The sequence below is a fragment of the Myxocyprinus asiaticus genome, chromosome 8, assembly GCF_019703515.2.
Source record: "Myxocyprinus asiaticus isolate MX2 ecotype Aquarium Trade chromosome 8, UBuf_Myxa_2, whole genome shotgun sequence".
In the NCBI taxonomy this organism is placed as follows: Eukaryota; Metazoa; Chordata; class Actinopteri; order Cypriniformes; family Catostomidae; genus Myxocyprinus; species Myxocyprinus asiaticus.
The window spans coordinates 6,241,049-6,264,965 of NC_059351.1; the positions used below are offsets into that span (position 1 = coordinate 6,241,049).

General features: G+C 36.5%; 2 protein-coding genes and 1 non-coding gene across 4 annotated transcripts in view; 1 reads left to right on the forward strand and 2 right to left on the reverse strand.

Moving 5' to 3' along the window:
• Positions 1 to 23,917, reverse strand: part of LOC127444521 (uncharacterized) — a 212,668-nt gene that overhangs the window by 161,731 nt on the left and 27,020 nt on the right. The gene's annotated exons all lie outside the window — the stretch shown is intronic.
• LOC127444522 (Krueppel-like factor 3) lies at positions 1,375 to 23,039 on the forward strand. 2 transcript variants are annotated; one of them, XM_051703919.1, is made up of 7 exons: positions 1,375 to 1,538; positions 9,515 to 9,575; positions 11,858 to 12,271; positions 14,571 to 14,730; positions 15,164 to 15,308; positions 20,181 to 20,329; positions 20,444 to 23,039. In XM_051703919.1, exons 2-7 carry the CDS (start codon positions 9,534 to 9,536, stop codon positions 20,623 to 20,625), a joined length of 1,092 nt encoding a protein of 363 aa, XP_051559879.1. In that variant the 5' UTR covers positions 1,375 to 1,538; positions 9,515 to 9,533; the 3' UTR covers positions 20,626 to 23,039. The 2 variants fall into 2 exon arrangements, with proteins under 2 accessions (XP_051559879.1, XP_051559878.1); XM_051703918.1 differs by having other exon boundaries at positions 1,492 to 1,658.
• Positions 23,746 to 23,817, reverse strand: trnap-agg (transfer RNA proline (anticodon AGG)). Its single transcript has one exon. It is a non-coding gene; the product is annotated as a tRNA-Pro (tRNA).

Genomic DNA, 23,917 nt, shown 5'->3' on the forward strand with positions numbered 1-23,917 from the left:
TGACAATTTACACAAGGTTTATTTATATTTCTTCTGCTCCAAACTTACTTCAAACTTACTTCTCTGTCTGCTAGTATGAATGTGACACATCATAAGAAAATGTTTCACCGCTGTTCAAATGCACTTTGGATCACATCATTTATATGTATAAATGTTTTCCATCTGAAAGGACTAAATATTAAATGAAACAAATGACAATAAAATGCAAAGTAATCTCTTCATTAATCAAAATACTTTTTGAATGTAACTGTATTCTAATTACCAATGATTTAAACTGTAACTGTAGTGGAATACAGTTACTTATATTTTGTATTTTAAATACGTAATCCGTAACGTATTCCGTTACTCCCCAACCCTGTGTATATATATATATATATATATATATATATATATATATATATGTATATATATATATTGTATTTTGCATTACTGAAAGTGGGTGGGGGATTTCTATAACTGTAAAAAATATTTGTTATTTTAACAGAATAAGAATAAAAAATTCTACAGTAAAAAAACAAAAAACAAAACACTAATTGCTCAACAGGTGGTTACACTAACATATAAATAATAGTAATAAAAAAGATAATATATTTAATAAGAAAATACATGTAATTTTACAGTAAAATATTGTAAAAATGTTTTTAGATGTAAAAGTATGGTTTTGCCGTATAATTAACAGTAAAAATGTTTAACAAGAGAAACATGTCCTTTATGGTAAAGTATTGTTAAAATTATGGCAGAAAACAAAAATTGGGCATTCCCAGAAGTCCCTGCGTAACCCAACACACTTCATTGTATTTTATAGAAATAGTTGTTTCTTTTTTGTTTGTTTTTTATATCATTTATGTACACTGGGGTGTTCTGTGTTCTATATTTTATGTGGTTTAGTTAATGTTTAGTGCATTACTTTAGTGTCACATGTGTGATTGTGTTTGTACTGTCTCTACATTGAACTGTAAATTTATGGCATTTTACCACAGATTGTTTTCCTCAGCATGCTTTACATGAGACTTGATGGGGAGAGTAAACGTTGAAATGAAGAGCTATTTTATGTGCTTTTATGCAAGATGAATAGAAGGGGGAGATTTGTTAGTGTTTAATGTTCTGTTATGTTGAGATTTAGAAGAGTTTCTGTAATGTTGGAGGTTTGGGGTCAACACTTTGTCAAGATTCAAGATTGAGCTTAGAGCTCCTAATATATATATATATATATATATATATATATATATATATATATATATATATATATATATATATAAAGATAGAGGCATAGAAGGAAGGAAAGGGCTGCACACATTCACCCCTTTCTCTTCTCTTCTCTTCTCTTCTGCCCCTTCCTGTCTCCGGTTGCGCGTATCTGGAGCCAAGAGCGCGCCCACGAGAGCGCCCCACCCTCACCTCCCACGGGCGCCCAACCCTCTGCTCGCGCTGCACTCTCATCATGTGATACGCGTCCATCTCACCCAGGAGACTTTAAACACTTGGACAAGAACTTGTTTCGTAAAACAAGGAAGTCAGAAAAGTTTTCCCTCCTTAATGTAAGTGTGTCATTTGGATGTGTTTCACGCTGTTGGTGCTGTCGCCTGCGTTGCTCTTGCTTCATAACGGCGCGTTTTTAATTTGAGGAATATTTACACTTACACAACATCTGGTGAAAAGTAAGTTATTATTTTTATGAAACACACTTACTTCAAATAGGCTATACAAAAGTTTTAGTACACATTTAGTTTGTCATAGAAGTCAAATGCAATCCTTTGGGCTGAGGTGTTGTTTTTCAGAAAGTCAAAAGATTTTGTTATGTAGGCTCCACGCGAGTTTCTGGGCACATCAGTTCTGACAGCTGTTTATGCAGTCATTTCATATGTTTATTTTAATTGTTCTGAGATGTAGCCTATTAATATTGCGCTCTTTGGGCACTTGGTGTTTTAATGGTAATAGTTGGTATACATGTGACACGAGAAATAGACATATTTTTTATATTTATATTTTATATTTAGGCCTATATTTGTTGTTCATGAACGACTTTGAACTCTGTTGAGCATCATTTAATGTTTGTTAGACTTGTTGATGAAAGTTAGGGTTAGGGTTATAAAGCTTTTCTGATGTGTGCTGCCTGCACCACATTTCAATGATTGAAAATACTTAATGTCACCTGGACTATTCACACTGTAGATTAACATTTTGTTCGCTTTGACAAGATTACGCATGGCATATCCGATAACCAGTTAAATTAAAGGGTTTTGTAGAATGTTTCTTGGTTGTTCACCAAATCTGGTTGAATGTTGGTCCCGACTATAAAGTGGCGTAGCCAAGGGTGGGCCGGGGTGGGCGCTGGGCCCACCCAAATTAGACTCAGGCCCACCCAGAATATTAGAGATTATTCTTTGACTTCAAATATATATATTTATAAAAGAGTTTAACAAAATGCATAACTTTTATTTCTGAAAGTGTGAAAGAACTGTTTGAATGCGCCGCTTCTCTGTTGTTAAGGAAAACTTGGTAAAACAATTTGGGCCAAAACTTGGCCCATCCATTTTTCTTGAGGCCCACCCAAAAGTAATTTCATGGCTATGCTCTTGCCACTATGTAAAGCTGTGATTAGCTTTGGCAGCATCTGGTTAGTTTTGCTTATGATCAACTTGGTCTATGCTGTAAATGTGTGAGTGTGTCTGTGTGTTCAGTTCACTGCATCCTGGATGCCTCTAATTTTAGAATTGAAAGAATGAAGATTAATGTATCATAAATACAGTACGTATGTGCATGGTTTTAGCATTTCAGCATTTTAGGTGCAATAATCAAACACAATAAAACTCTTGTTCTTACTCCTTGTTCTACCATTACCCCCCCCTGAGCTTTTGTTTCAAGGCTGAGGTTTGCGTCAGACATTCCATCTGGCACATGGAGCCTCTTTTCCTGTTTTCAGCATTTGAGGGAGCCTGCCTAGGGGGAATGACCACACACTCTAACACACATGCCTAGACCCTCCACCCATTTACATGACTCTTTCCTTGGATCAGTACTATGATGTTATCAGAATACACACACAAACTACCCTCTCTTGCAACACATCACAAAAAAGGATCATTTTCATAGTCACATACCATTGTTAACATTTTAGGCCTCTTCCTCTCTTCCCTCTGTCTCTCTTTCTCTTTCTCTTTAGTTTGAGGGAAGGCCAGATAGGAAACAATGGCCCCCATGTAGTAGAGCTCCCCTGCATGCCTTACTCTCACTATATGGAATTAATAACAGACTCACAGTGAGAGGCACTTTTTGGCCTATCTTTTTGGTACTATAGAAGCCTATCTGTAAAGCTCCCTTCAAATGCACCCACACAGTGATTAGATCTGTTAATCTACCTTGGAGCTATCTCTGTGTATGGTATCTCTCAGACACTGGCACCTGGCAGAAAACTGTGTTATCTGAAAACAGTGGTCATTGACTGGTTATGTTCATTTGGCCAGTGCTGTTAAGCTGGGTTTGGGTTTTAAACAGACTTGCTATTAGATCCTGTACTTTGTAATTTTGGTCTTTGCATTTTCTTCCATATTAGCAAGCTGGACCATTTCACACTAGGAAACTCCGCTAGAGCGTAATAGTGCCATTCTGTGGCTCTGAGTGAGTGTGTGTGTGTGTATGAATAGATTTGCCTACTTCACTGGTCTGCAATGTAGAGTGAACAGTAAGTGTAATATTTAAGGTATCACACATGGTAGATTTGACAGAATTTGTTTCAAAATGTTCTTTGAACAGCTTCAATTGGCTGAGGTCAAACACTGACCACAGAATTAAAAGTGCACTCAGCGATTCCTGAGAAACACTGTTGATATTCGAACTCAACTGCCAAAACAAACACACCCCTCCCTTCAGTGCTCCTTTGGAAGCACCACCCCCCAAATTCATGCACGCAAGACGGTTTTACGCACACCAGCTCCAGACACTCACATCTCTCCTGCTACTAAATCTAACATCACAACAAATATGGGTTCTGTGAAACATAGCAAAATTTATGTTACCCACCTATCGAGAAGAAAAAGAGCAACTTCTGCATCCACCTTCAAACCTTTTACCTCTCGGAGGTCTCTCCACTGCTGAAAAGCCTCGACTATGTTGACGCGGCTCCAAGCCCTCGACTTATCATAATCCTTCTTTTTTAGTTTATATTCGTCTGACCTTTTTCTCTTGGTCTGTTTCTCAGCCGTTTGTCCTCCTTGGAGTTTAGAAAGTTCGCATCAGCCAGATTTGCCGTCGCTCTTCTAATTAATTTCCCTCTCCCTCTGCCCCCACCCCCCATCCTGTGCACACGCAAGAACCACCCCCTGTTGCTGATTGGCTGGAGTAGTGTTGTGTGGATCGGTCTGATCCACTTTGTTTTTGTCCAATTTACAGAACCAGGGCTGTGTACAAATACTACATTTTTTTTCAGCCCACCCACAGAACGGACAGCTAGCAGACTGCAACCCGATCTCATGAAAAGCCGTACATAATTTACGAGTTGGCTATTTCGTATGGTCTTGCACGATGTTGTTCGCATGAACTCGTACGACTTCATCACGTGCAAATTCCCGGATGTCTAATGCGGAAGTAAGCGTGAGTTCCGCGCACGAGGCGTTAAGGACATACTTATTAATATTATGCCCTAACCCAAACCCCTAATCTAAACTTAACCAATCAGTAGAGTGTGTAAACATGAAAGGAAGCTGTTATGTGTGAAAAAAGCAAGTAACTGTCATGTATTAGATGGAAACGATGTCCACCGATCTCATTGGCTGTAGTGAAAGTCGTAGGAATTCAAACGAGTGCAGTCGCACGATAACATACGAATTAGCCAAATTTAGAAAAGTCGGACGAACCCTGACCATTTCGCCGTGAGAGTGTGTTGGACTGTGAGGAGATATTTTCAGAATTTGACAAAAAGTGTATTGGATTAGAATTACTGAGTGCACCTTTAAGGGGAAAATAATTAATAATGACACTAAACCCTAAAGATGTGAACACATACTGGCAATGTCTTCATTTGACTTGTGCAGGATAAGATGTGAGAGAACTAAGAATGAAGGGAGGGAGATAGGGAGGTGTTTTTGAAGAAACAGATTCAGATATAAACTACCAAAGACTGTAATTACTGTAAAGTGAAATTAAATATTAGAAAATCCTTTAATTGGTCATAGAATGATAATCACTGGTATTTGATGTGTTATGAAGTCTAGTGCTAACTGGCACTGCGATCTCTCCCTAAAAACCACATCTAGCAGACTAAGCGGAGCGGATACTAACCTCTTTATTTAATGAGATTGTTAAGTTTAAATGACAGTTTTGTTGTTGTTAGCAGCAGTGAAAGATTGATTTATATTTAATGTAACAGGTTCACACGAACTCTGCTAACTCTACAGCCTGGAGGATAGTTGAGAACACGTCTCTCCATATTGCCATTTAAAGAGCCTTAATACTGAAAAAGTCTGCATATTTCTTTAGGTCTGTATGTGTGTCTCCTATCTCTTATTTGGAAAATGACTGTGTGTATGAATAAGATTTCAGAAAGCAGGAAAGCTTAGCAGCCTTTGTTGCCTCTGAAGACATGTAAAAAAAAAAAAAAAGCTTCACTTTGATAAGTGTGTATAAAAGCCTTTGTTAGAAGAGTTGTTAAATAAATTTTCATCAAAGACTTAAAGGTGTGATATAAGTTTTCTAAATGTGGCAAATGGACTTTAACCGAAGGATTTGTAGAAAAGGATTACTCCAAAAATGATAAAAGTGTCATAAAAGTAGTCCATACAGCTTGTATGCTCTATTTCAAATCTTCTAAAGCCACATGATAGAGTTTTTGAGGAACAAACCAAAATTAAAATCGCTGTATTTGAAAAGTCTTCTTATCCACCGCGTCCCTCAAATATCATATATGTTGAATGTATGCGTTACACAAGGTTTGGCCTCAGTTTTGCAAAAAGCTGTATTCTCACACATGTCTTGTAACTGATTGCTACGCAACATTTCTGAATATGTGAATGTGCAAATGATATTCGTTTTTACGGCATATACATATTTATGTATTTTTGGAATTTTTGGAATGCTGCATCTGTATTCATCATGGCTGGGTCTAAAAGGGGGCTAGGGCATTGCCCTCTAGATTTTCCTTGTGCCCCCCCCCCCCCCCCATTTCAATTGGACGGTGAAAGAATCAAGCCACCCTCCCCACCAAGGTTCAACGAAGAGACTCACTCTTGCCCACCCTAAAGATAAAAATGCAAATTTTGAATTACATTATAATTTTATTATAATTTTAAAGACATTAATTCAGTACAGACAATCTGCTCTTTGGTAACATTTTCAGGTCTTGTTTAATTGATCTGTTGTGACCTGTGCTGTGTTTTTATATATTTTTAATTGTGTGGAACTCTATACTGTTAGTTTCATGTTTAGATGAGTATATGTGTATTTGTGTGCACTTTACAGTATTTTATGTTGTTAACCCACACCTGACCCTGAGGCCAATTTACAAGCCTGTGTATGACTGGCATTGTCTCTTGCGATAGTTTATAGTATGTGTGTGAGAAAGAGGTCTCAAAAAGAGTAAGTGATCTATTTGGTGGGAGTCTATTTGGACTCAGTGTACTTAGTATGGATTGTTCTGTGTGTATGTGTGCTAACAGCACCACCCCAGGTTAATGATTGGAAAATGAGACTTTACATTCACCTCCCTCTCTCAGACTTTGAACAGTAAAAGAACTCAAATATCAATGAGTCAGCCTCATGGCTCACTGATGAAATGTTCCACATCTTGTTCCACGAGAGTCCATGAACTCTACTGAAGTGCGTAAAAATGAGTATTACTCAGTAAATAATAATACGGTTTGATCTGTGTAAAATTAACCATTGTTTTAATATAGCAATATTGTAGTGACCTTGTTTTTGACAGAAGCCATAGTTTTAATGCAGTTAACCATGGTGTAACTAAAGTAATATGGTTTTAATATAGTACCCATGTTTAATTTTGTGGTTACTGTGATTTTACTACAAAATACCATGGTTAATTTTTTAGGTTTAGGGTGTCTGTGGGACTCTAAATAAATGCAATAAACAAACTGCAGTGATACCCCTATACTGTATGATAGTATTTAATTAGGGGTGAAAATAGCCTCTGCCATAATGATAATAATAAATGCATTTAATAATAAATATGTTTCAAATACAGACTTTATGGCCAAAGCTTTTGTACACTGACCCAAAACACACAGACGGTCCATATTGCAAAACATATTTTTGGGCGAATTCCACTCGAAAGTGAGCATCATTGCATCATGCTCACTCCGCAGGGCAGTGCATTTGACATGAGTACTCCGAAGGGTGCAGGGCATTGACTCAAATGTGTGCATCTGGTACTTCCTACATGAAGACACATTACTAGCACTTCATATTTTATAATTGAAATGTTATCTTGATTAAGTAGCATCCAAATTCACGTTTGTAGTTCTTTTGTTGTGCCGAGTAAGACTTAAGACTCAAAAACTACCTCTTGGTTTCTTTTCTTTAATTTAAATGTGTGTCGTTTGGTAAAACAAAACAAAACAAAACAAATGAACCTAAAAATCTGTAAATAAGGAATATTTTCCACTGATAGCCCTTGGGTGCATGAGAGCAATTAAAGGGATAGTTCACCCAGAAATGAAAATTGTGTCATCATTTATTCACCATCATGTTGTTTCAAACCCTCATGACTTTCTATCTTCAGTGGAACACAAAAGGAGATGTTCGGCTGAATGCTTCAGTCACCGTTCACTTAATGGGATAGTTTACCCAAAAATGAAAATTCTCTCATCATTTACTCACCTTCATGCCGTCCCAGATGTGTATGACTTTCTTTCTTCTGCAGAACACAAATTAAGATTTTTAGAAAAATATTTCAGCTCTGTAGGTCCATACAATGCAAGTGAATGGTGATCAGACATTTGTAGCTCCAAAAAATTACATAAGGGGAACAGAAGTAATCCATATGACTCCAGTGGTTAAATCCATATCTTCAGAAGTGAAATAATAGGTCTGGGTGAGAAACAGATACAAATTTCCGTTCTTTTTTGCTAGAGATTCTTCTCCCTGTCCAGTAAATGGCAATATGCATGAAGAATGTGAATCACCAAAAAACACAAGAAGAAGAATGGGAAAGGGAAAGTTAAAGTGGAGATTGACTGAGCAAGGAGGAGAACTGATAGGAGAAAAGGACTTAAATATTGATCTGTTTCTCATCCACACCTATCATATTGCTTCTGAACACATTGATTTAACCACTGGAGTCTTATGGATTACTTCAATTCTGACTTATGTGATTTTGGAGCTTCAGACTTTTGGCACCCATTCACTTGCACTGTATGGACCAAAAGAGATATTCTTCTAAAAATCTTCATTTAAGTTCAGCAGATGAAAGAAAGTTATAAATTTCTTGGATGGCATAAGGGTCAGTAATTGATGAGAGAATTTTCATTTTTGGCTAAACTATCACTTTAGTCCTTTCATCCCTTATTTTAAGCTTACTTTTTTGTGCATTATAACTCTGTTATCTGTACATAAAGAGATTTAAGGTTTTTTAAATTGTAGGTAAGATCTTAAATAAATTACCACTCAGAATGAATTGCAAACTGTAAAACTACTTCCTTTAAATGACCATTGTATGTACATGCCACTAATGGCCTTTTGGAAGGGATTCAGTTGGCGCACTTTCGTTTGGAATGATCCCAATAGTAGCGCCACTTTCCCGCAGTGCACAAAAATGCCTTTTGGAATTGTTTTGGAACATGCTCATATCCAAGATCTATCTAAAGAGCTGATGCTACTGTAGAGCTTTCATCCCTTACCTTAAGCTTATTCTTTGTGCAATAAACCTGTTATCTGTATTACATGAGAGACACCTGACTCGACCAGTAAGATGTTGTAAGATCACGGAATGAATCATTATCTAAGGAGACAATAGTAACATCTAGTATGATAGCAGTAAAGTAGTAATAGTATGATGATGTGGACTCTCTGTGTTCCCAGATTTACACCATATTGAGTGGGCGAGAAATGTTTTCTCATAGTGTTGTAGTCTCATGCACAGCCACATAAAAATACCATTCATAGCTGTACTGTTATTGCAAAAGCCATAATGATTGACCACTAGTCTGCGTCCCCTTCAACGTCTGTAATGGTTACTGGCTGCCTTGTTTTAATTTGGAATACATATATTTCTTAGAGTGTTTATGATTAAGAATATTGTAAATCTGCTCTTTTTAAGATGTTTATTAGATGTTTGTACACACAAATTAAAATGCAACGTTTTCCAGATTGCACATAAACACATCTTAGAGATGTATGTGTACTACCTTGAACATGTAATTTGTTTGAAAACACACTAACCCTTATTATAATCCCCTATTCATTTATATATTTATTTCAATTTTGCTTACACATACAGGTATCTTTGAAGTTCAAAATTTTTGTCACTGCTAACTGATGTAAAACTGATCTTTTCTGTATTTTCCAGAATTCCAGTGGCGGCAGCCATGCTCATGTGTGATTACCCAGTAAAGACAGACATGGAGGCAGTGAGTACAGTTCTGAAGGCCAAAGATCAAATAAATCGGGGCATGCAGATTGTTCATAACAACTGTGTTTATTATTATTGTTAGAATTATATAATATAGTAAAAATGATTGTAACACCACACAAATGATTTTTAATGGGTCAGTTCCTGTCTGTTAGCCAAAGTACACTGCAAAAAACCTGCAATGGTTACCTATTTCTACCTGATCTAATGCTTAAACTCGGGTTCAGTACAAGTTAAAGGAATAGTTCACCCCAAAATGGAAATTCTCTCATCATTTACTCACCCTCATGCCATCCCAGATGTGTGTGACTTTCTTTCTTCAGCAGTACACAAATGAAGATTTGTAGAAGAATTTCTTAGCTCTTTTGGTCCATACAATGCAAGTGAATGGGTGCCACAATTTTGAAGCTCCAAAAAGTCAGCATAAAAGTAATCCATACAACTCCAGTGGTTAAATCCAATGCCCCAGAAGTGATTTGATAGGTGTAGGTGAGAAACAGATCAATATTTAAGTCATTTAAGTCATTTTTACTATAAAATCCTCTCCCTGCTTAGTCAGGCTGCACTTTAACTTTAACTTTCAAATTCTTCTTCTTGTGTTTTTGGTGATTTACATTATTCATGCATATCACCTCCTAGTGGGCAGGAAGAAGAATTTCAAGCAAAAATGTACTTAACTATTGATCTGTTTCAATCCCACACCTATACAATCACTTCAGAAGTTATGGAATTAACCACTGGAGATATGGATTACTTTAATGCTGATTTATGTGCTTTTTGGAGAGTCAAAATTTTGGCACCCATTCACTTGTATTGTGAGGACCTACAGAGTTGAGATATTCTTCAAAAAAAAAAAAGTCATACACATCTGGTATATCAAGAGGGTGAGTACATGATGAGAGAATTTTCATTTTTGGGTGAACTATTTCTTTAAGCTCAATCGACAGCATTTGTGACAATGCTGATTACCACAAACATGTATTTCGACTCCTTTCTCCTTTTCTTAAAAAAAAAGAAGCAAAAATCGAGGTTACAGTGAGGCACTTACAATGAAAGTGAATGTGGCCAAATTTTGGAGGGTTTAAAGGCAGAAATGTGAAGCTTATAATTTTATTAAAGCACTTCTGTTTTTTAATAGCAATTCTTCTGTTAAAACTTGTGTAATATTTGAGCTGTAAAGTTGATTAAATTGTCATTTTTACAGTCGTTTTAGTTGACATAACATTACATCGTCATGGTAATGAAGTTGTAAAATGGCTATAACTTTACATATCTTTTATGTCTTGTGGCTATACTTTTGAAACTGTGAGTATTTTAATGTTCAAAAATTGGCCCCCATTCACTTCCATTGTATGTGCCTCACTGTAACCCAGATTTTTGCTTTTTTTAAAGAAAAGGAAGAACGAGTCAAAATAAATTTTTGTGGTAATCAACATTATGCCACAAATGCTATCGATTGAGCTAAACTTGTATTGAACCCGGAACATTCTTTTAAGTAGGTTACTTAGGTGTAACATAATGTGTTTAGGTTGATACATTGACGTTAAATAATATTTTTGACTTGAGTAAAGCCAGCTAATTTAGATGTTACCACATGAGGCAAATTTTTTTGGTTAACGTTTTTCAGTGTGAGTTGTTTTGGTCTGATTTTCCATGTTCCTTCTCTTTCCTGATGCTTGTCTGGTTCTTTGGATCTGGTTTACGTAATCTTAAAGAAAACAATGCTTCACTTTCCGTTTCCAATAACAAACTTGCCTTACCAACTTACATACAATTGGTTACATGGCACACAGCCGTCTGAACCCTGATATTGGCTCACCAGTATGTGTTTTTCAAGGGTGGTTGGTTTGTCAGAGTGTCCTTGAATTCCGGGTAATAGCACAAGACCCATGTATAGAGACTAATAGAGTACTTTTTTAATTGTATGAGTATATTATTATGATATGAATTTTTTTTACTAATTTCATACTTGCTATCTCTGTCTCATTCACTCATTTTTCATTCACATATTCTCCATCCATTTAACTGCAAATGGATGAGCAATCCTTTGTTATTTGGTTAGGAGTTCATATGGGGTAGGAAGTTGAATTTGGCTCTTACTCAATCATTTAAAGTTTGTCAGTTTGTATTCCCCAGAGTCAACTGCTGCTCAACACAGCTGCTTCATATGATGTGTGCGTTTGTGTGTTTGTGTGCTTGTGTAATTACATGTGAATGTGTAAATCAAGCAAGTTCAGTGGATATTTATGGTCTCCCTTTCTCTCTCTCTCTCTTTTTCAGTCATTATACCAGACTTACCCCACACTGATTAAACCACCATCTGAGGCATTTGGAGTTGTTCTGTCACCTCCCATGGGCAGTACTCCCACGGCCCACCTGTACCCTCACTACCACCACCCCGCCTATCAAACACACTACCCCTACGGGAGCCCCTCTCACACACACCATCAGTCCCAGGATGGTCATCACTCCCAAAATGAGCCTGTCGACTTGTCTGTCAGCAAAAGATCCTCTGTTTCATCCCCTTCATCATCACTCTCATCCTCATCACCCAGAGCCACGCCCCCATCCCCTTATGAGCGCAGCAGTCCGGTCACACGTCCTTATCTTGGCTCCAGCTCTGTAACAGGAAGTGTTTCCGGGTCATCCCAGACAAGGCAGTTGACCCCACCGATTGGCCTTCCCATTCCTGCAGTAAGAATTGTGCTGTTAGTAAAAAAGTACTATGGTGGTACCATGGTGTCAGACGGTAACACTGTAGTACTTTGATTTTTACCATGAAAATGAATGATTACTAAATACTTGGTGTTTATATGGTACCCTAAGATACAGTACTTCAAACTAAGAATACCATACCATATTACCATGATACATGTCCAAAAATCATGAGCATACCATTGTACAAGTATAAAAAACATATTACCATGGCACATACAAGTAAAAAATAAAACATGCTTTAATATGATACATGCCCAAAAACCTTGATATAGCTATGGATGGTACAAGTCCAAAAAAACAAAACTTGATATTACCATAGTACATGTCCAAAAAAAACAAAAAAACAAAAAACAAATCATGATTAGGGCAGTCGGTTACACTTTACAATAACATTCCATTTGTTAACAGTAGGTAACAACATTAGTTAACAGAACTGACACTAAAGATTACTTTACAGCATTTAGTAATCTTAGTTAATATTTATTTCAACATATACTAATACGTTTTTAAAATCAAAAGTTGTATTTGTTAACAATAATTAATGCACTTTGAACTAACATGAACTAACAATGGACAATTGTATGTTTATTAACTAACATTAACAAAGACTTATTTCATAATGATACCCAATGCATTAATTTATATTAAGGAATGGAACCTTATTGTATAGTGTAACCACCAAATTAATTACATGAAGTGCCGATTAACTAATGAGTTAATATTTAATTTCTTTTATTTCAATATTTACTGAGAAAGGCCCCCAAATAAAGTTTATTTAGAATATAGTAATTCAGATAATTATAAATAAAATATATGATAAATATTATAATTCAGATAACTCAAATACATTACATATATATATATATATATATATATATATATATTGTGGCAACTGGCAACAGAGAAGTAAAGCATTTAGACAATACAATAAGTGATTTTAAAGCCAAAAGTCAAAAGATTGTTTGTTTTATTTACATATCATTGAACATAACCCAATTATTTGCAGACATCCCTCTACTCTATGTTTAATATCATCCCGTATTTTAAGCTGGTCAGATGCCGTCACGGTGAAATCGTTCAAGATCGTTAATTTAACCTTGATATTCGTTGTAAATGTTGCCTAATGCTTGTAAGGGAAAATCTAAAAAGTCTACACATTGCGCTAAAACGTCTTAATACGGGTGTGATAAGGGACCATCTGAAAAGTCCACACAAGTGACAACTGCCATCACAACAACAACCCCCCGACCCCCTGCCATCAACTTTAGAGAGAGTGTCTTTTATTCTACAGCTCCAAAAGTGGCAAACCTAGTCATGTCTCAATAGTTTTCAGCGCCTCTAGTCTTAAGTGCTGTATTTTTAGGACGATATGTCAAGTTAAACGTAGTTTAAAAAAAAAAAAAAAATCCCTGCATTCAAACACAAAAGCGCATCTGTAGTTGGCTGTCTGCTGCCTGCTCATTGGTTGGACGAGGAGTGTTGCCTGTACAACTGGTGCGCTGACTGCCCCCTACTGCATCAAGGTGGTACATCAAGCTTGAATTGATCCGACGGGAATATTCCTTATAACGGCATTTATGTACAAGTCAGGGGCATGCTTAATTGTGTAAATTTTTTAACAATTTATTTTTCATATAATTAATGGCATGAAATGAATGTGTTTAATGGACGGCTCTTATCGTGATATTACCATGATACAAGTCCCCCCCCCCCCCAAAAAAAACAAAACAAAACAAAAGCAAACATTATATTTGTACCATGTATCATGTTTAAAAAAAACTAAAGAAATACGTTTTTATTAGTGTTTGATCTAATATAGTCCCCCAGAAACTCTATATATGGTTTATATATGGAAAATATCTTGTTATCAGTAATAAGTACATTTTTAGTATAGCTTGTACACATACAAATATTTACATATTAGGAACTGAATTTTAGAATGTATCACCAAAGAAGGCTTAAAGCAACAATCAAGTTGTAATTTCTGTGCCACTGCCAATCGGAATTGCAATCTGTTTGTTTCAGCGGTCAGAAATAGATTTTCTCAATAGATTTGGTGTGAGTTTGGGAAGGGACTACCTGTTTGATCAGACAATGGATGGCAGAAGGAGGAGTGTTTTGGAGAATTTTTTGGAAATTGCTGTTATGTTTGGTGCCATTTTTGATGCAGAAATAACACATTTCTCCTTTAAGATTAAGAGGCCAACAGATAAAGTATTGTAAAATGAATAGATGGATATCATTGCTTATGCCTCTCTGTATTTCCTTCTTACAGGTGACACAGGTTTTGACTCCTTTTGTATCGAGTTCTGGCATCATCCCTGTAATCTCTATGTTGCAGACGTTACCTGTGCTCTACCCCTCCCCCCTACACATGTCCTCCTCCATCATGATATCATCCGTCCCACCTGAAAATCCTGCTAACAACAAACAGTGTAAGGAAACAACATTCTCAAATCATACTGTATCACACACACAGGATGTAGGGATATTAATATTTGATCCTTCAGCAAACAACACACTTATAAACAAGCTCTCATTTAGTCGCTCAGTCTCTATTCATACGTTTTGGTGCCTGACAGTTGTAATAAGATAGCCTTAAATAATAAAAAAATTGTTCCTTGTCTGTTTCCTTCTTCTGCACAATAGCTTCTACCGTAGACTACTCCAGCCACTTTGAGAACTTGGCAGTGCGATACTGCAGATATTGTTGAATTTTGTATGACAAATTGCTAGCTATGTTCCACATTTGTAAGTCGTTTTGGATAAAAGCATCTGCTAAATGACTAAATGTAAATGTTAAATGTACAGTAAATGTAAATATGTTTGCGTGCTTGATTGATTTGTCTCTCACTTCTTTGTCTCCAGTTCCACTTATGAAGTCAGAGATTTCCCCTGACAACCATGAGCTCCTCAAGCCAATTAAATCAGAGCCCCGCCCTGAACACGCTCAGGATCCTCACAGTCAGGAAATAACCTCATCCGTCATTACTGCCCCACCAAGTCATAATGAGTGAGTGCTGAGCCCTCAAACACACAAACACATTGGTTTTGCTATATTTGTGAGAACATCTCATAGCAATAATGGTTATTATATGAAGGTGATGATATTTTCTAAACCCCACCCTCACCCTCACTGAATCCTGATTTCAGTAGATTTAAAGCAAAAGATCAAAACATGATTTGGCCCAATTATGAGCATTTCAAATAGGGAAGACCATTTCAAATATCCTCCCAAGTCAGTTTTTGACATTTTCTTTTACTGTATTAGTGAGAACATTTTGCCCTAACAAGTACAGCCAAACCTGCACGCACACACACACACACACACACACACATTGTAAAACTTTACAATAAGGTTCTGTTTGTTGACATTAGAAAATGCATTAGGTATCATGAACTATTAATGAATCATTCATTGTTAGTTAATGTTAGCTCATAATGCATTAAGTATTTTTTAAATGTAGTAGTTTATGTTGAAATTAACATTAACCAAGTTTACTGTAATAAGTGCTGTAAAAATATTGATAAATGTTAACTAATGTAGATAACTAATATTACTGTAACAAATACAACCTTATTGTGAAATGTTACCAAGAAAATTTTTGGCATTTTTAGAATAATAAAAACAACAACATCAATTAATTTATTTGGGATTAATAAAATGTATTTAAATGAGTCATTTTTCCAAATGAGGACAACCCCATATGTCCCCAAAGGGAGGCTTTGTCAGATTTAACTAACTTTTGGGGATGCACGCACACACAAATAAATGCTACTTTGTTCTTTATGCAGTTACCATATGTTTTCTATGGTCTGGGCAATTTTTTTTAAAACTACATGCATATTGTGAGAATTCCAGTGGAAATTTGCATCTTACAAACATAACCCACAACCTAAGGTTTCAAAGAGAATGGTCAAAAGATGTGTGCATGTACATTGGAACATGTATGTCTTTGGGTCTGAGATAGGTCACAGCTTGTCATTTTTTGTTTTTTTGTTACATGTTTTAGGCTGTATAGCACTTACAGTGGCACCAATGTACAGTCAACACAGTACATCTGCTCGTAAAAACAACATACTGAACAACATATAGTAGCCTGTAATTACACACACACTCATGCAGATGTACAGAGGCAAATGCAGCACACAAATACTCTCATACAGAATCCATCCATCCAACCAACCAGTGAACACTTCCCTACATTTAAATACAGGAAGACTACTTGACCCAGATCTCATTTATAATGGGTTTGGCCTACAGTTCCCTTCTGATCATGCAGGGATCACGTACACTACCGTTCAAAAGTTTAGGGTCACTTACTTATTCTTATTTTTGTCACATTTTAGAATAATAGTAAAGTCATCACAACTATGGAATAATAGAAATGGAAATATGGGAATTATGTTGTGACTAACAAAATCCAAAGTAAATCAAAACTATGTTATATTTTAGAATCTTCAAAGTGGTCACCCTTTGCCTAGATTTTGCAGAAATGTACTCTTGGCATTTTCTCAACCAACAGTATTGAAGGAGTTCCCATCTATATGCTGGGCACTTAGTGGCTGCTTTTCTTAATTATTCGGTCCAAGTCATCCATTTCAAAAACTTTTTTTTTAAATAAAATTTTCATTTTGTAATTAAATAAATTTATATGTTGGCACAATTATATTTTTGTCTGGAAAACTAATTTCATACATGTAAGCATACGCCTTCAGATCAAAAGATTTTTAAGATCATGAGAAAAATTTCAGGCAAGTGACCCCAAACTTTTGAACAGTAGGGTATGTGTGCATATTTCTGTATCTGATGTTGCTTTCTGTGGGTCTGATAAAATCTCCCAGTGTGCACGCCGGAGACAGTGTGTCTCCAAGTATTCTTACAGTAAAATGTTCAAGGGGTAGGAACACATCAGTGCATCACAGAGTACATGTGCAGTTTTGTGTAGATGTTTTTATGTTTTTGCATTCTTATTTAGTTACACTGTGTATGTGTATTGGGTGTGGTGTCATTAGTAAGGGTAACATGACAGATAGGAAAATAAGTGGCGAAATACAGAGAAAGCAGCGATGTTTGCGAGGAAGGGTGGAGAGTGCGCTCAATGGAGAGAGGAAGGGAGGAGGAAGGTAGAGTGATATTTATTTTACATTGGGTGCGGTGCCAAAAAACAGCAACTTTTAAGAACAAATGCCACAAATAGCGAGAATGTACAGTAGTTGAAATGGACAGGAAGGGAAAGGTGTATATAGACAAGGACAGAGAAAGAGATAGGGGCCCAGGAAGTATTTGATGACAGGGTGTATTTAGACAGGAATTTAAAGTAAGAGGTGTTTGTTATGTATTTGCTATGTTTGTACCTTAAACTTAATCTCTCAGAAGACTGAATGACAAATTAAAGAGAAAGTTCACCAAAAAAACTAAAGAAAATTCTGTCATCATTTACTCACCCTCATGCCACTCCAAAACTGTATGACTTTCTTAAAGTGATAGTTCACCCGAAAATAAAAAAGCAGACGCTATTTGCACCCTGGTGCAAATAATGGTATATGCTATTTACACCCCAGTGCAAATAGTGGCAGATATTATTTGCAGCCCAACCCTGGTGCAATTAGTGTCAGATACTATTTGCACCTATATTTAAATAGTAACATACAGTATGGGCATCACTGCAGTGTGTCTATTGTGTTTATTTAGAGTCCCACAGACCCTTTACATTAACCCCTACTCCTAAACCTAACCTTAACCTTACCTTAGAAAAAATAACCTTGGTTTGATGCAATCTATACACAAGCGATGCTGAGCCACAGGAATAAGTGCGATCGACAAATCCCGCCTCCGGATCAAATCCTTCTCTGCACTCCCAGACATTCACCGTGACCAAATCACTGCGATTAAATCAACATTTACTGTATATAAATTTTTATCTATTATTTGAAGTAGTATTAAAGGAAACATAAAGATTGGAAACAGGAAATCGGATGGGAAAAAGAGTGGGACAGAACACGTATTCGAACCACGGTTGCTAGGACAGCAGTACGCATTCACACACCAACTTTACCCCATGCCACTGCAGCGACATCTATTGATTGGTTTGTCATATATTTCTCTGGTTCCACCAGACTATTGGGGTGCAAATAGCTGCCCAGTGTGGCAGATGCTATTTACACCGGGCTGCAAATAGACACTCTGAAATAAAAATTCAGTCATTGTTTACTCACCCCTGTGTTGTTATAACCCATATGACTTTCTTTTTCAAAACTCAAAGGGAGAAATTGCGAAAAAATGTTGTGCTCAGTGATGTAATACAGTGGCAGTTTTTGGTGACCACCTCTTCAAGCTTCAAAAGCACGCAAAAGTATAATTCAGTCTAATGATTGTTCTGAAAGCATATGATAAGGTTTGGTGAGAATCAAACTGAAATCGAATGCATTATTTATTGAAACTGTTGACCGACCGTTGCTGTCCTGTGCAAGTTCATGAGAGTTCAGTTACGCTGCCCGCTCATGAGATGGGGCGTTCAAGCGAAAACTCATATTGTTTATCTAAAAACAGGTCCGCCACAGCGATACTAACATCAGAACACAACACAGCTGCACACAAACCAAAGAACTAAAGTCACTAAACATGTCTGATGAGTTTGTAGTTGAAGAATAGATGCATTTCTATGTCCAGCCTTATTTGTTTGAACCGGAGTTCTCAATCAAACAGAGAGAGATAGACAGAGGAGGCTGAAGGCAGCCACAGTCACACCATGTCCTAATCAGACGCCAAATGATATACAATAAAAGGTATCTTTCTATGTTAATTCGATTTTTTGTCCAAGCAGCCATGACGAGTGACAGGACATTTCGTCAACCACTTGTTTTCTATTTGCAGTGTCATGCCAAAATCTTTCTCATAACAGTACCATATATTGAAGCACACATGGATAAAAACGACTTGATTTTGGCCAAGAATGTTACACCTACCGACTGTTTTCACTGAGGTCTCACTCTCTTCAGTTGGAGGTCTGTCACACAAACACACACACACACCGGTTCAGAATGGAGAAGAGGTGACAGACATTCCCAGCTCCTCTATCCATCTCAGTTTGATTGAGAACTCCGGTTCAAACAATTAAGGCTGAAATGCATCTATTCTTCAACTACAAACTCTTCAGACATGTTTTGTAAGTTCTGTTCTCTGGTTTGTGTGCAGCTGTGTTTTAGTGGGAATAAAACAGGATCATACTGTAATTATGTTGGCTTAAAGCCAGAATGCTGTTATTTTACACACTGAGTTTTTCCAAAATTCTTATACCAAGAACCAAATCATCAATTGTAACTGTAATTTTGTCCTCCTAGAGCTGTCAAGCTACATCCACCGCACTTGGCACAGGCCTTCAGATTGTTCTGGAGTAGTGTGCCATGTCTTTTCTGTACTGATCGGAATAAATGTTTTCACACAATGGATGATTAAATTTGTTTTTAAATCCTTTAGAGATACATTCAAACGGGCCAACGGAATACTTGTTAATTCAAAATCCAACTGTCATAAAATTCAAATGTAATTTAAATCTATCTAATACTTGACAAGCCACTCTCAGAAATATAAAGCTCATAATAACCATGTAAGGAAAAACTTTACAACACTAAGGCAAAAACAAAAGTTCTTATAATACTCAATAAATAACAAAATAAGTTCATATGGATAGTAAATATTTATGTGGTCTAAAAAAGACAATACTCTAATAAAAATCTAAAACACAGGCCTTCACATGTAGGTTTTGTTTTGAGGGTTTTGCATTAAGTTAGACTGTGTTGTTCTGACCCCTGGTGGTTAAAAAGAGAAGTGCACTCCAAACAACATGCTGACAACAATCTGTCTCCTTTCTCTCTTTAACAGGGGGAACACTCACTCTGTAATTGTACGGCGAAAGGTAGAATCACCAGATCCGTTAAAGAAGCGTCGAATCCATTGCTGTGACTTCAACGGCTGCAATAAAGTCTACACCAAAAGCTCCCACCTCAAAGCTCATAGACGCACACATACAGGTAAATATAACTGCACAGACCTACACAAAAATGAAAATTCTCAGTTTGTGCTGATATGAAGTCATACCGTTGAGCTCTCTAAATGTTTTTCTTTGTCTCTGTGTGATTGTTTAGGAGAGAAACCCTATAAGTGCATGTGGGAAGGCTGTACATGGAAGTTCGCCCGCTCTGATGAGCTGACCCGTCACTTTCGGAAGCACACAGGTGTAAAGCCGTTCCAGTGCCCTGACTGTGATCGCACCTTCTCTCGCTCAGATCACCTCGCCCTGCACAAGAAGCGCCACCTTCTGGTTTGAGCTCATACACTGAAACATGTGAACAGGGCAGAAGTTGCACCTTCAATTAAGCCGTTACTTAAGTGGGATAGTTCATCTTCCATGATGTTACTGGGGCATTTTGTATATCCCACCCCCTTCCTTTTCAGGAAACATTGGAAGCGAATAGGAAGCAAGAGTGGAGTTGATGGAACACATGATGGCTAGCCTTTACTCCATGAAAAGAATAATTGTCCAAATGGATTTTGTAACCATTACTATGGATATGGACAGATGCTGATAGTGCTATGGATATGACCCTCGTATATACATTAAGACCATATTGTATGCCATTCAAAGTCAAAACAGCAGGCATCTTTAAGTCATCAGTCTTTGTCTTGATGCCTAGCTATATCTCTCTATTTCCATCTCTCATCCATTCTGTTTTGCCCTCTGCAGGTCAGAGGAATGTTGTGCCATTAACAGCACTACACAAACACATTTATAATGTAGTTTTTGATGCAACTCGGGTCAAACCTGCACAATGTGAATTTGTTTCTTTTTATATTAATATGAAAAATGAATGTGTATACATAGATCTTGTATATGTAATCAGCACATGTGTTTCATGTTTCAGTGTAAGGACCAACGCTTACGCCCTCATCTGTTTTTCTGATATTGTCGGATTCGGTCTGCAAATTTTTATATTTTTCATCTAAAATCATGGTAGACATGGTATGTATAGTTTCCAAAAGGACAAGACAAAGGTTTTGGTTTCAAGGGTTGTAGGACTGAGCATCTGACCTATTACTTACATAACAGTAAAACAGTGGCATGTTTTATTAATTGTAATCATGAATTAATACTGTAGTTTACCATAAGTAAGTACTATGTACTGTGTAAGTTCTTTGCAACTCTGCACATTCACAGTTGATTTAGTAATGAGGTTCCTTACATAGTTCTTTAAAAACAAAGGTAAAAATGGGTGACTTCTCTTATGAGAAGTTAAAGGGATAGTTCACCCAAAAAGACAATTCTGTCATCATTTATTCACCCTCATGCCATCCCAGATGTCTATGACTTTTTATCTTCTGCTGAACACAAACAAAGATTTTTAAAAGAATATCTCAGCTCTGTAGGTCCATATGATGCAAGTGAATGGTGATCAGACATTTGTAGCTCCAAAAATCAGATAAAGGAGACATAGAAGTAATCCATAAGACTCCAGTGGTTTAATCCATATATTTAGAAGCGATATAAGAGGTGTGAGTGAGAAACAAATCAAAATGTAAGTCGTTTTTTACTCTAAATCTCCACTTTCACTTTCACATCTGAAAGTGAAACATAAAGTGGAGATTTAGAGTAAGAACGGACTTAAATATTGTTCTGTTTTTCACCCACCTCTTATATCGCTTCTGAAGATATGGATTTAAACACTGGAGTCATATGGATGACTTTATATGTTGATTTTTGGAGCTACAAAGGTCTGATCACCATTCACTTGCATTGTATGGACCTACGAAGCTGAGACACTTTTCTTAAAATCTTTGTTTGTGTTCTGCTGAAGAAAGAAAGTCATTCACATCTGGGATGGCATGAGGGTGAGTAAATGATGAGAGAATTTTAATTTTGGGTGAACTGTTCCTTTTAAATTGGTGTCTTAAATGCTATTATAGGCTGGCCATAAATGGCAAGGGATTCATACAGTGTCTAAACAGTGCCTTTTGCTTAACAAAACTACATGCTCTATCACCACAAATATTAGTTGCAAGGACTTACAGAAAGCTTAATTTTGCTTAATTTTACAATTATTCATATTTGAATCATTTCTGTAATCATGGAATAGTCATATAATCCTTAATATTTTGTATTGTTTCGTTTTGTTGTATCAAATCCAGTGTCCGAGGCTCAAAAGGGTAAAATCTTTATTTCATTGAGGGGTTTTCAGGTGGAGAAATGTGTTAAATGTGAACCATTCAATAAGGGGCATTATTTTAGTGAGTTCATCTAGGTTATGGGAAACATTGTCTTAGTGCTTTTACAGCACTTTGTTTTGTGAGATATATCTTTAAGATGTAAGGAAATCATGGATAAATGCAGGGATGCGTATACTCTTGTTTTTCTGTTTGAAAATAATTTTTATGTGAACAAATGTTTGTATTAGCAATGTGTAAACAGAAACAGTGCACTTTAAAAGGATTTGAAAGCCAATATATATTTCAATGGGGGCCATTAATAGCTTTATGCTTTGGGCGATATCCCCATGTTTTTCTCTTTCTATAGTAGTTAACAGTCTGCAATAGAGCTTCCAAAATCCTGTCCTTGTCTCTCCCATGTTCTGTTCGTCTTTTCTCAACTGAAGGACAGTTTTGTGCTGTACTCATTCAGAAGGAGGAAAAGACCAATGGAGAGAAAAGAGTCCTTAATAAAAAGATTGAGATGAGTCAAAGAAAGAATTACAGAGAATACGGATGAAGCATTTGTTTCTTTGTGTAATGCAGGGGTGGGGAACCTTTTGAGTATTTAACAAATTATTAGCGGGCCATGCAATTGCTTGCAATTTCTCATTGTGGGTTGAAATTAACGTATGCATTCTGTTACACGCTCACACACCAAGAAATTGGAAAAGGCCTTTCTATTATACAATATTGTGCGTTGTTATTATTAGAAATGATTATTATTATAGTTATTGGAATCAAGGCCATTTTTTTGCTTTTCAAATTATTTTCGAATGGTCTCGTGGGACTTATACGGACCCCTGGTCTAATGCATAATTTAAGGAATTATATGACTGAATGGGCAATGTATATGATTATGATAGATATTTTTAATCCCAACAAATATTATAAATGTTTATAAAGATGTGAATCTTCTGTCTTTTCTGAATTTCTTATATATTCACAGTTCAAAAGGGAATATTATGCTGTCCTTTTACCAAACTGTGAATTTAAATATAAAATGTTCAGACACTTATTGTATTATATAGATTTAAATATGTATAAGACAATAAACTTTATGGTGATTTTTTGCGAATGTGTTAGCATTGTGTTTGATTTTTATTTCAGCGTTGAATGGTTATTTGAGTTACTTTGTTTCACAATTAAGGCTTCAGTCGTAATGTGTCGTGTGTAACACCTATTATGTAAAGTCCTTAAAAATCTTGGGCTCGTCCGGGATTTGAACCCGGGACCTCTCGCACCCTAAGCGAGAATCATACCCCTAGACCAACGAGCCTACAACGAATGATTATTTTACAGAACAAGTCAGAAACATCTAAGGTAGAAAGTCTAAAGTAAGAAATTTCCAACAATTTATCACTATGAATAAATGTTCA